Genomic DNA, 17436 nt, shown 5'->3' with positions numbered 1-17436 from the left:
GAAATCGAAAAAGATGAAATTGCCTTTCTTCTTGTGACCGTCCTATTTCTCTGGTGGGGGTTGGTATTTTTGCACGTAGCATTCGTGTTCCAAGTCAACGATGTGGTGACAAATGTGACATTTTTTCTTTCCTCGACATAGGTGTGCCTTGGCATTGTTGGTAAGTATGCCTTGTCCACATGTTGGGCACAATCTCAGGAGTTGACAAGCACATTTCTTCTGTGAACCTTGTGTTTTCAAATGTTGCTGGTAACAGGCAGGGCTGACAAACGTGCGCAGACAAGTCGAACAAGGCACTGGTTCTTCGCTCAGACAGGGTGGAGAGGCCAAACATCCTGGGCATTTCAATCCACAATGCTTGTGTTGCTCTCGATTGTTATAACCATAATCACATTTCTCACAATAATAACTGTATCCCAGGAATGATACTGGTAATGGTATCGAAATGGTCATCGTGATGATAGACATGAATGTATTTTACGTCCTTAAAATCCTGGCCTCGAAACAACAGAGACCTGCGCATTTCTTGAGGGTGCACTTTCAAGGTGTAGCGTGGAGCTAGGGCATCTTGCAATTTTTGCATCTCAGGAATGCCACAGGGTGTGTCTTTGGACAGGCCAGCTTGTTGCAACAGGAGTTCTGCTTCGTTTCGTTGTTTGGTTCGGTTCGATTTTCGAATGTTCTCCCAGGTTCTTTTCCATTCTACCGTGTCGTTCTTGTTGGCATAGGTTCGTCCCACCACGATGGCTCGAGCTAAACACATCTGGTCTTGAGGGTTGTTAATTCGGACGAGACTTGTTTTGGTGTTGCGAAGGTCGTCCACCAATAACATCTTTTTGCGTCCTGTCCCTTGAGGAAGAGAGACGTGAGCCATTTTCAGTGTGGCTTTACCATCGGTGATGTCAAACTGGTCATTAGATTGTTGTACGTGTTGAATCTTGTCCATGACTTTGGAAGGGGTCAGTTCTGCGGGTCTGCTAAACTCGATCCAAACAGGGGATTTCAAACCGTCGTGATCTATGGATAGTGTCAAGCGATCGTCTTCTTTGGGTTGACATTGTCGCTTGAGTGCAGTGAGCAAAGAATCCCACATCTCGGTGATAAACCCTTCTGCTTTCTCTAAGGGTACGTCGGCCTTGAAATCTTTAAACTTCACCGTGTAGGTGTAAACCGTGGTTCTAAATTTTCTAGAGGAGCGCTTTTCCGTCTCTCGAATGGAATAGTATTTTTCAGGGTTGACTAAGGGTGACGAACTTGGTTTAGAGGGTTCGGATTCTGGTTCACTCATGTCCTCTTCAAAATCACTGGCATGAATCTGTGCCAAGATTTCATCCCTGGTACGAGGCGATAGATCACGTTTCTGCCTCTTACTTTCTTCTTCTTCTTTCTTCTCGAATGAATAGGATCGTTTCATCTTGAGTGCAAAACGTCAAATGACTCAAGTTCAAACACCATAGACTAATTTATAGTCATAGCAAACCAGCGTATATTAAAAGGGTGTGTCTTGTCCTTTCACTATTCATTTCACTCTCAAACCGAGGAGAACGATGGAAGAGACTACCCAGATGGAACGTTTCGTCAGAGCTTTGCGAGGGGTCATTAGAAAATTCTCTTCAGACCAGCCGACGGACTACTCTCCTTCCTTTCGAGATAAGAGTCAGGATACTTGCTATATCTGTCAGAAGAAAGGGCATTGGTCTTCAGAGTGTCCAGACCGTCAAAAAAGAAAAAAAAACAGGGGCTAAAAAAGACAAAAGTCAAGATACCTGTTATTATTGTAAAGAAAAAGGACATTGGTCTCCAGATTGCCCAAAAAAGAAACAAGAGGAGTCAGAAGAAAAGAAGGATTCTTCAGAAGAAGAGAGGGATTCTTCGAAAGAAGAGAGGGATTCTTCAGAGGAAGAAGAGGAAGAAAAAAGACAATTCTATTTAAAAGAAGCAAAGAAACAGGAGCAAAAAAGAAGGGAAGAAAGCGAGGAGGAAGAAGAAGAGGAAAAGAGTGTGACGGTGAAGAAATTCAAAAAACAGAGAGACTAAACAAGGAGAAAGAAGAAGTCAATGAACTTTTAATTAAAGTGTTCTGTGGTGAATTGTGAATTGGATTGTAACAATGGATAAAAGAATACATGAATGATATAAGGTAAGTGTCTTTGAGTTTTGATTTTAAAATAAGAAGCTACACTCACGCACTCATACACAGACACGTACTATAAGGGTAAAATGGGTGGGGTTTATTTTTGAGTTATTGGCAAATTGAAATTGTATTTCTTTTCGAGAAATGTGGGTGGCCCTGAAAAGGGCCTTTTTATTTTGGTGTAGGGGTGAGTTTAACCAATCAACTTTAACTGCCTTAAGCCTTTGCCACGGCCAAGGCCTACTTCTGATGATTGGGTTGAAATCACTAAGGGTGGTACGACAGGCTTAGTCACAGGGTTGGCGTGTTTAGCTCGGCAAGGTCGTATTCTCTTCGGTCATGATAAAGAAGTCTGATACATTTGTTTCAGACTTCTTAACTCCGCTAAAATGTCCAACAGTACCGTAGCCGTTTGATTTTCACCCTCTTGTTTCTTTGCTGCTACTTCTTCTTGCTGTTGTTGCTGTTGTTTTTTTCTTACCTCTTCTTGTTGCTGTTGCTGTTGCTGTAGGAGAAAAGCTTGTTCCGCTTCCTTTTGTCGTTGCATAAATTTCTCCAATTCTTCTTTCTGTCTCTGTCTAAAATGATCCACTTGCGGTAATGAAGAAGGTAACGAAGGTTCCGGAACAAATTCTTGCGAGGTAAGAAAATCCACAAAATCCCAATGTACCTCTTCTGAAAGTAAGTCTGGGTTCCCTTGGGCAGTCTCCCCTGCTGGTGCACCCCAATGGATCGTTTTCTGAGTTTCCGTCATGTTGAATCACTGTCGCATAGATTGACTGCACACAAGCGCTAGCGAATCTATATAGACCAACTGACGTCACAGACTACTCTCTTCGGATTGGATGCGGGCTGACTGAATTTTGTAACGCGTGTTTGGATTGGTGAATGAAGTCAATCCGTTTCAATCCTACCTCTACCTATAAATAAGCGCAGTTCAGTGCATTGATTCACTTGTTCTCGTCGCTTCAAGATGTGGACCGATGTGCAATCTTCTACGCTTGTGTCTTCCATGATGTTCCGGACGGACATACCCATGTATGTCCGATCCAAGTGGACCATTGTCCACAGGACAAACACCAGCCTGTGGATACGTAGGATCTACATTGAAAGACAAGGATGCCTGAAAAGAGTGCTGATTTACGGACCAACAGTGAGACGTAGCCTAAGGACAAGAAGAAGACCAATGCGGTACCCTTTATGTTAATGAATACATTAACATAAACCCAAAGGCCCTTTTCAGGGCCAGCCATATTTCTCGAAAAGAGATAGCCTTTCCATTGCCTAAATTTAAATTTAAATTTTAAAAAATTTTTTTAAAAAAAAAATCCCATATTCAATTCCCCTTTTCCCTAGACAAGCCCAAACTCTATTCCCATGTTAATTTCCCCTTGTCCCTAGACAGATCCAAACTCTGTTAAATTCCCATTGTCCCTAGAGTTGCCCACGATTTTTCTCCATGTTAAATTTCCATTGTCCCTAGAGTTGCCCAGGGGTCTTTTTAATGCTAAGTCCCATTGTCCCTAGGGTGCCCCACTTAACTACTAACAGCTGTGGAGACTTGGGATTCACTTGTCTTAGAGTGACAGTGGCTTGGACAAAATCAGTTTATTGATATTTTGTATTATATTATTTTTGAAGAAAATAAGTCATTTAATGATATTTCTATTTTTATAACAGCATCAGTATTGTATGGTTGGTCAGCAACATTTATCTACCATGTAAAGTTGTAAAATAAAGGTGTTGTCTTACATTGTTAAAATTGTATTGAATATTTTTGTATGCTCTAATGGTCGTAGTCCAGAAGAACTTAGGGGATGAATTTTTATCTGCTGTTCATTGTCTGTCTATACAAGTTTGTCATCACTATTCCTAAACTACTTGGGTGATTGCTATGAAACTTTAAACACACATTCATCCCATGGTTTATTGGTCTTTAATGACAATGATTCAGCTTGGATATTCAGTATAGATGCCACAGTGGCCATCTTGAAAATATTGTTATTGTTACTCCTTCTGAGTGGATGGTGATATCAAAATGGGGTTTTCACTAAAAGACTTTTAGTAAGATCTAATTAAGATTCTAAATGATAATAGTCAGTTCTCAAAAGATCTGATAGCCCATTACTCTGGGCCCCTCAAATTTTAGATCAGGTCCCTCCTGATTTAATTGCTGAGAAAACTTTGATGTACTGATGAAATGCAGAATTTCTTTTCAAGATGGATCATGTTGAAAGACTAGAACATTATTAATATTTATCCCCATGTATGCCCCTTACCTTATGAAGATCATCTGTTTATACTTATATCGAAAGCTGAAAACTTTATGTTGAAAGCAGAGTACATCATTTATGAATGGGGAACAGATTGCCTGGGTTACTATAACTAATGCTTTCATGGCTTTAGCATACATGTGATTCTTAAATACCATTTTGGATGTGCTTTAAACAAGCCAAAACCAGTCTTTTGGGTACTGGAAATGTTCCAGCAATTGTTTAAACCAGTGCAATGATGTGTGTCTGCATAATGCAACTAGCATGTATACACAAGCTGTTAATTGATTACTTTATTGTTGTAATCTGGAGAGGTTTGGCCAGATGCCAGAAGTTTTTTAAGTAATAAAGGGATCAAATGTGGTAGTGTTTGCTTCCGAGTCATTGTTTAAAAATTGATCATCCTTTGGAAACGGAAAGCCCAACCAAAAATGATTTTGGCAGATCATTGAGAAGTATTTTTTATGGTTTTGTTTAATTGCTGTTGCATTGTTCAAGCTGTTTCAAGTTAAACTTTCATGAGAAATAATTGAGCTTTCCCTGGCTTGTGCTTACACTAGTACAATGGTTAAACAGATTAAGCAGCACCTATGAACAACAAAAATATAAACAGAAACTATTAATCAAAACATGCTTCTGATGCCAATGAACGTCAGTGCTATTGATACACTACTAAGAAGGACAGTTAGACAAGAGCTAGACTCAGGACCTGGAGGAAATCAGTGCTTTACATGAAATTTTTTGAGATCCAAATAAAGACTCGAGTTTAATATGATTTTGTTTTTATTTTTTCATATTTGAAGTGTGGCAAACATAACATTTTGTGACAAATAATATTTAAAAAAAGGGGTAATTTTTGGAAATTGGAGTCTGTGCATGTGGAAATTTGAGTACTGGCTTGTGATTTTTTTTTTATAGTCACCAGCCCTGGGCCTGTGTCTCAAAAAAACTTTTCTTTGAGCACTAAAAGTGCCAATCCTATGTCCAATGTGGCCACCATGGCAGCCAGCCTGAAAATCTTGTTGTCACCACAATTCCTGAATGGATGGTTTAATCAACTTGGGATTGTCACTTAATGGCTTCTTATGTTGTTGAGGTGGCGCTAAATGAAAATGACTAACTTTCAGCATGGCCATTGTAGTGACTATCTTAAAAATAGTATATGTTATCCTCCCAAATGGATGGTTATATCAAAATGAGTTTTTCACAAGTAGACTTCTTATTATACCTAGTTAGTAAGTCCTAAATGAAGATGGTGCCAATAAGCTTGTGATGACTGGGTGAAAAATCTATTTTTAACTTATCTTGAACAACTGAACTAATTTCAATCAAACGTAGCAGTAACATTTCTTAGGATGAAGTAAACCTATTTTTTAACTTTTTTTAGAAAAGCTGATCCAGTTTTAACTATACTTGGTCTAAACATTTGAATATGCCATTAATACCCCTCCTAAAACAAAACTAAAATAGATCGAAGTGATATCTGGAGTAGTTTCCCTATCATTGGTGTGGAATCCAAAGAACCAGTTTGAAAATCTATTCATAGGTAGATTAGCTGGGCTAATTTTCATCAGATTTGGTGGGAGTGTTTCTTAGGAGATGTTTTATGGAGATTTTGTCCAATGTTACTGCCCAGGCAAAAGGGTGAAATTCTACAACTGATACATATTTCCCTTCAGGTATAGAAATTGTTGCAAAGATACTGACACTATTGTTGAGCAACTTTTCTCCATATCAAACCAGATGTGGTAGATGGAGTTAACATGAACACATTTGACATTCATTCAAAAAATGCCAATTCATCATCCAGTCTGACTGAAGATTAAACAAGATGTAATGCCATCAGTTTCTACCAAATAGCTGGAAATTATCCTGAAATAGATGTCACAATTTTTTTTTTAGGCCAGTATATGCCAGGTTAGAAAAATTAGGTCCACGTGGGTCTCTTGTTTTAATTTTTGTTCTGTAAAGGGAAAAAAATCAGACTAGTATTAAAAAAGGTTTTACACTACTGCTACGAAAATCATTACATATGTCGATATAATCTGCAGTGCTTATTAATCTTAATTTATCCACTGTGAAACAAAAGTTTTCATTAGCTTCTAGCCTGCATTGGTAGATAGAGTGGATTTGATATTTCTTATCTGGCAGTGTCATCACTAGTATCAGGTTTTGGATTGTGTATAATAGAGTCATTAAAATCACATATAAACATTCATATACATGATAGGGTTATTCTTATTTGAAAAATAGCATTCTAGAGAGTCTTTGTGTTTTTCTGAAATTATTCAGGGATATTTCATATTCTGTTCTAAAATAAGCATGAATTTATTTTTTTTCCTCAGATTTATACGTCTCCATACTCTGGCCTCTCAGGGATATGCTGTAGTGGTGATAGATGGTCGAGGGTCCTGTAATAGAGGGTTACGATTTGAGAGCCATATCATGCACAGACTGGTAGGTAGTTTTAAGTTTTTAGCTCACCTGGTCATAAGACCATTTGAGCTTATGGTATATGTTCCTTTGTGCATTGTCCATCATCATTTTGTCATTGTCTTGTTGTCCTCAACTTTTTTTTTAAAAACCCTGCTAGACCAGTTTGCACTTGATTTTAAAACATCTTTTAAATTTGTTCCTTTATTCAATACAGCCACCACTACTAAAATAGATATATGTTTTCTAAAAATCCACTTTACAGACCACATTTGACAGAAAGCATTGTGCCACAGTTGTTCAAATGATTACAGTCTACCATCAAAGCTGCCACGACAGAAAATAGAAAATCCTATAAACAGCTTCTCCAAAGCTAGTAGAAGTTGACCAAAGTTGGATAGAAACATCCTAGCTGGAAGGTTTTTTAAACATGTTTGAATGATGCCAATCCATCCTCCAGTATGGCCACTATTGCCAAAAATAGATAGACCTTTAAACAATTTCTAGATTTGTTTGAAATTATTTTGGCATGAAGGACTTTCAGATTTGTTCAAATGATGAAAATATGCCATTGCTGGGGGAAAATGACCTTAAATTGCTTCTAAAACACTGCTCAGTAGAGTTTGATAAATCTGATTGAAGCATCCTGCTGTAGTTTTTACAGCTAAAGCTGATCCATTTTAAAATAACCACCATTGCTAAAATAAAAGACCTACAAATAATGTTTTAAAAACTCATCAAAAGATTTTGACCAAATTTGACAGAAACCATCATGGTATGAAGGTCTTTCAGTTTTATTCAGTTGATGGAAATCCACCATCAGATATGGCTGCCATTAGTGAAAATATAAACATCATTGGACAACATCTTCTCACAGACCAGTCAGAAATTGAGATAGTTTGATAGAAAGCTTTTGATCTGCTATCAGTTTGGCTGCTGTCATTACACTTGGAAAACCTAAAGATGGCTTTTTGAAAACTGCTTAACAGTTTTTAACTGAATTTGACAGAATGCATCGTGACAGATCTTTGAGAGAAACCTTGAAATAATTGTTTTGTAACATGCAGTCAACACCACTGGCAACAGTTTCTACAGAAAGGATCATGCTGACCCAGAGTTTTTGACCAACTGCACTTGCATTTGCCTATTGTCAACAAGGTGAGAGGCCCACTTGTACCTCATTTCTTTTGTCCTGCAAAAAACAGATTTTGAAATGAATACATGAATATTCACCTTCATAGAACATTCATTTTTTCACAAAGCTCAATTAATTTGAATTTTTATACTCTGTATTTCCCATATTGAACTTTAATTTTTTGATAAATCTGTCTGTATTATGATACATGTCTTTTTCAAAATGTCTAGTTCCCAAGAAATGTGTCCAGATGTAGTTTGTCAAACAAAATTGCCTGTGTCACAGAATTCATTGTTTTAGGTGTGATAAAATGGACTGGATACATGATCTATAAAACATTTGGTAACATGTTCTCAGACAAAGTCTTGAGTAATTTTTTTAAAATCTTCCTTGGTTTCCTTGTTCACCACCACCAATTTAGAGACCTTTGAACTATCACAGTATAATTATTTTTCCATCAGAATTATACCCATGAATTGTTTAGTAACCATAAAATTGTAAATTTTGCAACACAAAAATACTGAGGCTCACAAAACTAGATAAATTCAACGGGCTTAATTATAAAACTATTTGCAGTCTATTTTGGTCATAATTTTGAAACAATTTATATTACTTAATTTTTCCTATTACAGCTTTGACTTAAATTCAGTAACATTAGTGAAAATGAAGGGTAAGATAATTTTACTGGTCATATATGCCCAGTTTTGTATGTTGCTCTGGTGCTGGATGTAAAAATGTATTAATACATCAAAAATGGATTAAAATCCACCTACAGTGGCTTTAATTATTAATTCTGTATCTGTTTTTCCTCCATTAAGGCCTGCATTATACATTTAACTCATCCTTTTGGTGAGTGTTCTTCTAATGTTAATTTCCTTTATTTTAGTGTATGATTGATGGATGTAATTTGGGTTATAGTGTATACAGCATGGTCTTACTTCAGATGTGCACGTAACAAAAAACTACTTGCTTCACTAGAAAAGAAACTTTCTTTATCTTTTTTGCCAGCTGTTTGCATTAAAACATTTTCAGATGCAGCAGGTGATACCGTTCATGCTGCCATTTGAAACCAGCATTAGTTGTTTATCAGTTTTTAGCTAGATACTGTACAGCGATAAAATACTTTAAGCAACATCTTGTGTCCAGGCAGGTTTATATTTTCCCTTGTATTCATATCATTTGCATATTTAACTTAAATGCCAACCCAACCAAACTTAATCCATCCTGCCTGTAGCTACACAAGAGTTATACAGATAGACATTCAATAATGACAAAGATTTTGTGGTATTTCTACAGGGTCTGACAGAAGTTGCAGCATAGTTATACCGATAGACATTCAATAATGACAAAGATTTTGTGGTATTTCTACAGGGTCTGACAGAAGTTGCAGCATAGTTATATAGACATTCAATGATGACCAAGATTTTGTGGTATTTCTACAGGGTCTGACAGAAGTTGCAGCATAGTTATATATACATACAATAATTAGTAAGATTTTGTGGTAATTTTACAGGGTCTGACAGAAATTGAGGAACAAGTTGAGGGCCTGGAATGGCTTGCTTCAAATGTTGATTTTGTTGATCTATCTCGAGTTGCCATACATGGATGGTCCTATGGTATGTAAAGTTTTAAACCACCACTTTTATGCCCTAGTTATGGCCAGAAACATAGCTTTTAGTGTTCCAGCTAGGATTTTTTACAAAGGAGGCTGTAAAAGGGGCACATTTTATAACAAAGGGATGTTTTATTTTGCGTTAAAATGACGATGTCAGTGATGAAATTTAGCATTTAATCATTTTGCAAGTAGAGAAATACAAAAATGCTTTCGTAAGTTTCTCCATCAGATTACCCAAGTACATTAAAACATTGGGAAATTGATGCCTACTACTTTCAAATCCTCCCCTCTCTGAAATACAGAAAACATCATGTGATCCTTATATCATGTAGATGAAGTGGATAAATTCTTACAGATTAACTCCCCTTGTTTCTTGCTGGCTGTCACAAGTAACCTGGATGTAACCAGTTTAAACTTTTGCATGCAACAATGAACATTGCCTTCAAAGAATACATTTGAATTTATATTTAATTGTTACCATCCTAAATTTAATTTCAGTAATATAGTAAAAGTCAAAATTTTATATATATATATATACTACCGCTGCATTTTTACCTGGTGAATTTATTCATATTGATGCATTATTTTTACAGTTATTGTCCATGTGATATCAGTTGGTAAAAAGTTTTCACAAGTGTAATTATATTAACGCTGTTAAATTTTAATTTATTGGGCACTTTTTCGTCTCAGTAATTCCCCATTTTGAACAAATTTTTGTTGTTGAATTGGTATGTTCAATGACAGAAAGTTCAGATGGGTAATTTTCAGAGATGAATACATGAATTACACAATACGAGGCCCCGAGTGGCCGCGTGGTCTAAAGCGCTCTCCGTTACGGACCACTGCCATCTCGCCTCTGTCTGCGTGGGTTCATGTCTCGGATTCGGCCAATGTGGGTATGTGAGAAAGCTTGCCAGTAGCTTCTCATGTTTCGGTGGTTCTTTCCGGGGTTTTCCTGGGTTCTTCCCCCACCATTAATACTGGCCGCCATGTATAGCCTATTGTGTGGTGAAAAATGGCGTTAAACCCAACAACAACAACAATTACACAATACAGCATTCCATTCTAAGGATCTTCATGCCCCTTGCAGGCTGCATGGAAAGGATTTTAATATTGGTCATGGTGGTAAAACAAGAAACCTTGAATTGGCTCGTTTACTAACTCCAGTACTGAGGAAACTTCTTTTTATACAGCAGAACTAAATTGTGGACACAAATATTATAAATGCAGATGCATTATCTACTGAGTTCTTAATAAAACACAGACAGCCTCTAGTGGTAGAAAACTACATTGGTCCTTTGTTCAGATGGTTGTTTCCTGATTCCAAAATTGCAGAAAATATGCATGTGCAAGAACAAAATCATGTAATGTTGTTAGGTGTTTAACAGAAGATACTTCACTTAAAATTGCAGAAGCCATGAAAATTTGACTGTTTAGTATTGCAACAGACAGGAGTAGTGATTGTGACAAAAGTTGTACTCAGTCTGTGCAAGAGACTTTGACAATGAAAAGGGCAAAGTCAGAGTGCTCTTCTTTCATTACCAGATTTAACTGTAGATTCTTCTGGAGAAACATTTTTTTTATTTGCTTGATAATACTTTGAATAAACTTAAGTTGGCATAATTGTATGGGGTTTTAAGCTGATACTGCATCAGTGATGACTGGAATTTATAAAGGAGTTGCATTCTATATTTTGAAAAATGTCTCCATCATTGTACATATCAGGTTGTCTCTGTCGTATGATGCACCATGCCTGAAGTATCAAGTTGGCACTCCACTCTACCTGACAGTTTACTTCATATGGATAGAGTTGATTTTTTCATCTTATTTCCCAGCTAAAAGACCCAATAACTGTAAGATATAAATTTCCTCTTCTTTATCAGGTTATGAAAGGAATATTGGTTCATTACCATTCTAATGCTGACTGTGTGAGATTGTTCAGCACTGTTCACAAAAGTAAAACTGAATTTAGATCCAGGCTCTGTAATAACCCACTACTTAGTGCTCTACTGTTGTGCAAAACATTTTTAGTCTCAGCTGGTACAAAGTGTTTTGAAATGCAATATGAGAGTCTGTTGCTTTTTAAAGCTCAAAGTGTTATATACAGAAACTTGAAGCAGTAATTGATGTTAAAAGTCCAGAGGGATACATAAATCACTTTGTACATATGCTCATTGAATTTTTATCATGTTATATGTGGATTACTCTTTTTGTCCACTTGGATTACACTTTTTCCTTGCCAGGGGTTGGCATGTATGTACTTAAGTGGCCAAGGTTGCCATTATTCCATCATTGCCCAGAGAAATTCTTCCATCATCTGGGGTGCCATGTTTGAAAAACAGTTCATCCCATTGATTGTGGAGAGGATTGAGACAGCTTGATGGCCCTCCACGTTGAAGGCATACAAGAGGAGGTAGCATGTTTTTAATAAATGGTGTCAAATTAATGACCTCACACCATTCTCAACCTTCATCCCCTTACTGGTAAATTTCATTCTTTTCCTCTTTTTAGACAAGACGCTTGTCTTTATCACTGTCAGGGCATACCATTCCTTGATCCCAGGCATCATGGAAGTGATGATATTGGCTACAAGGACCTTTCTGACTTCTTGTACAATATCAACATATCCAGGCCATACTCACCTTGTTTCCAACATGGAACCTCTCTTGGGTCTTGATGTGATTCAACTCATCAAGGTTTGAGTCCCTGTTTTCCACCTCACTGAGGCAGTTATCATGCAGTACTTGCATCCCAATAGTGCTAGTTTCAGCTTACAAGGTGTGTGAGCTGCTTGTGTTACCGATGATCAGAACTACATGCAATTCCATTCTGATGGCTCAGTCATACTAACGATGCAGCCTGGATTCAATTTGATAAACAGGTTACTGTTCATAGGCAACCAACAAATAACTATCTACTCTCTTTCTTCTCAACTGATTCATTGAATCAAAGCTGCAGGAGCACACACTCATTGGCATAACTATGAAGGTGTTTTAGTATCATAGCTAATACCACTCCAGCGGCCAAGAGGTTAGAGCATCCGCCTAGGATGTGGAAGGTCATGGGTTCAAACCCATCCGAGTCATACCAAAGACTGATAAAAATGGTACTAACAGCTGCTTTGCTAGGCGCTAAGCATTAAGAGGTTAGTGTTAGGACTGGTCTGCCTGGTGTCAGGATAATGTTACTAGGTGGAACATCATGCTACATGTCTCAGCATTATGCCCCAGTGCTAGACATCACTATAAACTGCCACACTGCAGAGATCATAGTGATATGACTGAAGTTTTTAAAAAGCTACATTAAAAATCCAAATCATTGGATATGTTTTGATTTTGGGTACATTTTGACGAATTTACAGAGGCAGGCTCAAGCAAGGGAGTGATTTGATTGACTTTCAAATTAGTTAGCGTGATTGCTCTTTGATGGGGTCTGAAAACATAAAATCTTGACACTACCTGCTTCCTACGTTGAACAAGGGCTGCTAATCATGCATTAGGTTCATATGTTGTTGTTGTTGTAGTAGGGTTTAACGCCATTTTGCAGCACATGATAGGCTATCAATGGTGGCCAGTATAAATAGTGGAGGAAGAACCCGGGGAAAACCCCAGGAAGAACCACTGACCCACAAGAAGCTACTAGCAAGCTTTCTCACATACCCAGGTTCATATGTAGAATGGTGATAGTATCCAAACTGACAAGGGATCTAAGTTGAAATTTACCACTCGTAAGCCACTGTCTTAATGCTATGGTTATCAGAAAGGACTGATGGTGCAGCATTATGGATAGTGTTTCAAGTAAAAAGAGAGCATACATCTTTACACAAGTGCCTTAATAAGACAATAGCTTATTCTTGTTAGTTGCAATGGCTCCCGTTTGATGTAGAGCAAATTATGGTGCAAGTGATTGAGCTTGATAGGTGTTTGATTAGTGCTTTGCAGTTGATTGTACTGTTTTAGCCATTGAAGCGACAATTTTTTGTTTTCAGCATTGTTTTGTTCTTTTGTATTCTTTATTTTGGGTTTCATTAGAAGTTAATCCATTAAATGAAATTCCTATGCATATGCAAACTAGGATATTCAAATCCATGAATTTCAGTACCCCTCCCCCAAACAGTTACTTTTTTAAATAAAAAACCCCCACAAATATTTAGATCCATGAAAATAAATGAAACCACACTAGAATCATGGTATGAAGTTGTTTAGACATTTTAAAAAATGAGACAAATTATTATTGGAATTTTTCTTTTCCCATTAATCTACAGGAGGATACCTGTCTCTGATGGGTTTGGCGCAGAGACCGGATATTTTCAAGGTAAGAACTGAGATCAATGGTCCTTCTAAAGATTGTTCCAATAATGTAAAACACAGTATTATACTTATGTCAGACATGCATAAATTTAGTAATGATTCATATTAAATACATTGTAATGATTGATCAAATGTATATTGAATAGAAGCTTTTGCCGTGAAAATTATTTTCATAAGTTCATTTTCTTCTTTAAATATGTTACCCAATCACGATGTGGTAGAAGCACATCATCTACCTTGTAAATCCAGCCCTTCCAAGCCCCCCTCTCTCCAGTATATGTTCACCATTTCTTTTGGCTTGTTTTGGCAACAAACATGCTACAGAGTTTTCTGCTTGTCAAGACAGAGCTCAAATAAATATGGTCACTGTTTGGATAGTGGGATGAATGCCAAATCCCATAAATCACCAATTACTGGTTGTGTCTAATCAGCATTCTTTTTGACAAGGTGTCAAAAAAACCTTCTACTTTTTGCCATCTCATCAATTTGAGTGATCAGTTAGATTCTTCTCATTACAGGAAGCATGCTCCATCTGTTTTCTGACTAAATCTGACACTATCATCATTGTAGATGAATATTAGACACTTCATTTGTGTGACTCTTGTACAATAAGCTTTTCAGCACCATCTTATTTGCCTGCCCTGTGGTCTTTTAATTCATCGCTCAGCTTGACCAGTTTTGTAAGCAAGTCATCATTTATTCCTAGGAACAAGATAATTAATGTAATTTTCTTTTGCATTTATCTTAGTTCATATCATCTACTTAACTGTAAGGTGTGTGCAACATTTGACTGTTTTCAACTGAAAGGTTTAAATGTAGGTTTTTTAAGAAATTGAAGGTGGCTGAAGATAGTCACTCTACCCATAGTAGGTATACAGGATGTTGTTTGAGCTATTCTGTGGTATTCTCCCCTTTTTTAAGAATAGACTCGTCCACCATCACAGCATACATTTAGATCATGGATCTAGTCTAGTTAATCAAGAGGTATTTTGTGGTTCCAAATTCATGGCACGAGATTAACATTAGACACACCATAATTCACTTGGAAATGACTACATTAATGTTTGCATGGAGATGCAGAAGGTTGTTTTAAAAAATTCAGAATGTATGGAAGAATTTTAACCATTTTTATGCAGAATTTAGCATTATTGTGCTTTATTTAGTAACATGTCATTAGGGGTACACACCACAGACGGCCCCCAAGAAAACTGCCAATGTGGCCCAAGTTAAAAAGATGCAAATTAAACTGGCCTGTCCTATGCAGCTCAGACACACCCACGTGTAAGGAAGTTTTTCAACATTATACTTCTAAAGAGATTTAAAAGAAATTACAGTTACATGAACTTTGACATCTTGTTTACTCGTTAATTTTGTTTTTACACTTTTGCAGATCTTTCCAAAATATTTTAATCTGTATCGCAGTACACTGTCCTGTATCACAATGTATCACAGTAATAACATTCTGGCAGTTTTCACCCATAGCCTAAACCCATCCATTAAGAAACCCACTGACAGACTCCTTTAAGTCAGTCTTGCTTATGGCTCATGTACTCGACAGAGCTGTTCAGCATCCCTTCTCTATTACCATTGCTGCTTCAGTTAATCTCCAGGTCATGGAAAGACCTGTCTTTTTGACCACATCCATGCTGCTGAACAACATTCACAAGTTCATCCTTTGCTTTCTTGCTTGGGATTCTCTCATTTAGCTTGACCTGGTCTCTGTGATGATTGTCACATGCTTTATTGTGGTTTAAGTAACTGACTTTCCTATTATAACTTAGATTCTTCTAGAACAATGAACTTTTGTCCCTCATTCAGGTTTTTTTTCATGTCTTAGAATTTTTTATTAATCATGTTTACTGGAAAACTAGTCATTCCTGAAATAACATCTGGGCAGAAATCATTTATATTGTTGTATTCAGATTTTGATTTTGGTGATTTAGGTGAAATTATTTATTATTCTCTGGAAATACAAAGTGCTCTATAATATTCTTTGAAAAAGACATTAACTGTGAATTGTAGTGAATTCAAGCACCATAGGTCTTCGAGTCAACATAGGGAAGACACAAGTCTTGAGGAAGAACACTAGAGTGGGCAACCCAATCACCATCAATGACCAGCCACTGCAAGAAGTAGATGAATTCACGTACCTGGGCAGCAAGGTCACCACGGATGGAGATTGCACAAGGGAAGTCACCACAAGAATCAGCAAGGCCAACCAGGCTTTCGCATTGCTGAAGCCCATCTGGAGGACAACAAACCTCAGCGCCCACACAAAGATCTGTATCTTCAAGAGCAACGTGCTGAGCGTCCTTTTGTATGGGTCAGAATGTTGGAAGACCACTGCTAACATAGAACGCAAGCTCGAAGTCTTTCAGACCAAATGCCTGCGACGGATCATGAGGATCTTCTGGCCAAACATGATCTTGAATGAGGAACTCTGGAACAGAGCGGGCGCAAACACCATCGCTGAGACCATTGCAACTCGTCGATGGAGATGGCTCGGCCATGTCTGCAGAATGCCCCCTGACTCACTACCAAGGGTGGCACTGAGTTGGACTCCACAGGGGAAAAGGAACCGTGGCAGACCCAAAGAGACCTGGCGCTGTACCATGGAGTGAGAACTCAAGACCAGAGGCCTCACCCTGCAGACCGCCCCCATAACAGCAGCCGACAGACCAAAATGGTGCTCCCTTGCTGTCACCTCAAGCACCAGATGGCGCAGAGAGGATTGATTGATTTATAGTGAATTCAAGCAAGGAAACCTTGGATTATATTACTCTGATTCAATAAAAGACTGTTGTCACATCAATACAGTTTAGGCCATTGGTACATTAGTACATTAGAGACTAATGGCCACTACATGCATATCAGCACCTTCGGCATTGGAAATTATTTGGAATACCACTAAAGATTATTCAGAACTTTATTCACTAGGACTTGTGTTAGTAATTACATGATTATTTGGAATTTAATTCTCAATACCCTAAGTTCTTCTTTTACATCTTCTCTTTGTATTCTAGCCAAGTAAACATTTGCTGAATTTTACAAAGCTTGATGCTTCTTACTCTTTCTTCTACTCATTTTAAGTCCATAGAGTCATAATAACTTTATACTACTAATTAGTTAATTTTCAAATTATTCATGTTATAGGTGGCAATAGTAGGTGCCCCTGTGGTGGACTGGGCATTGTATGACACTGGATACACAGAACGCTACATGGATACGCCAGACAACAACCGGCGGGGATATCAGTGTGGTGCTGTCACAACCTACGTAGACAACTTTCCAGATCAGTAAGATATTTGTATGAGAAATTGGTTTTCCTTAAATGGATGAAATAACTTCCTTTTTCATATCTGCTTAATTTTTACTCAGTTGATATATATTTGCTTGTATAAAAAGTAACAGTGTTATGAAGCAAGTTGGCAGGCATTACATTTAGCTGAAGATTTTTCAAGAAGTTTGGAAAAATCAGATTTATGATAAATGATATCTTTGAATATTGTGATGCTGATGTTCATTGCCTCTGTCTA

At 37.4% G+C, this 17436-nt stretch overlaps 1 protein-coding gene across 1 annotated transcript in view; it reads left to right on the top strand.

Moving 5' to 3' along the window:
• Positions 1 to 17436, top strand: part of LOC149794205 (dipeptidyl peptidase 9-like) — a 78213-nt gene that overhangs the window by 50854 nt on the left and 9923 nt on the right. Inside the window, exons 14-17 of the mRNA XM_089968312.1 lie at positions 6753 to 6864; positions 9489 to 9591; positions 13855 to 13904; positions 17054 to 17196. Coding sequence (XP_089824438.1) covers positions 6753 to 6864; positions 9489 to 9591; positions 13855 to 13904; positions 17054 to 17196 — 408 coding nt within the window. The remainder of the gene's footprint in view (positions 1 to 6752; positions 6865 to 9488; positions 9592 to 13854; positions 13905 to 17053; positions 17197 to 17436) is intronic.

The sequence above is a fragment of the Sinohyriopsis cumingii genome, chromosome 8, assembly GCF_028554795.1.
Source record: "Sinohyriopsis cumingii isolate HCF-2022 chromosome 8, ASM2855479v2, whole genome shotgun sequence".
Lineage (NCBI taxonomy): Eukaryota > Metazoa > Mollusca > Bivalvia > Unionida > Unionidae > Sinohyriopsis > Sinohyriopsis cumingii.
The sequence above is the reverse complement of the archived record's forward strand: the minus strand, read 5'-3'. Positions and strand labels throughout refer to the sequence as shown.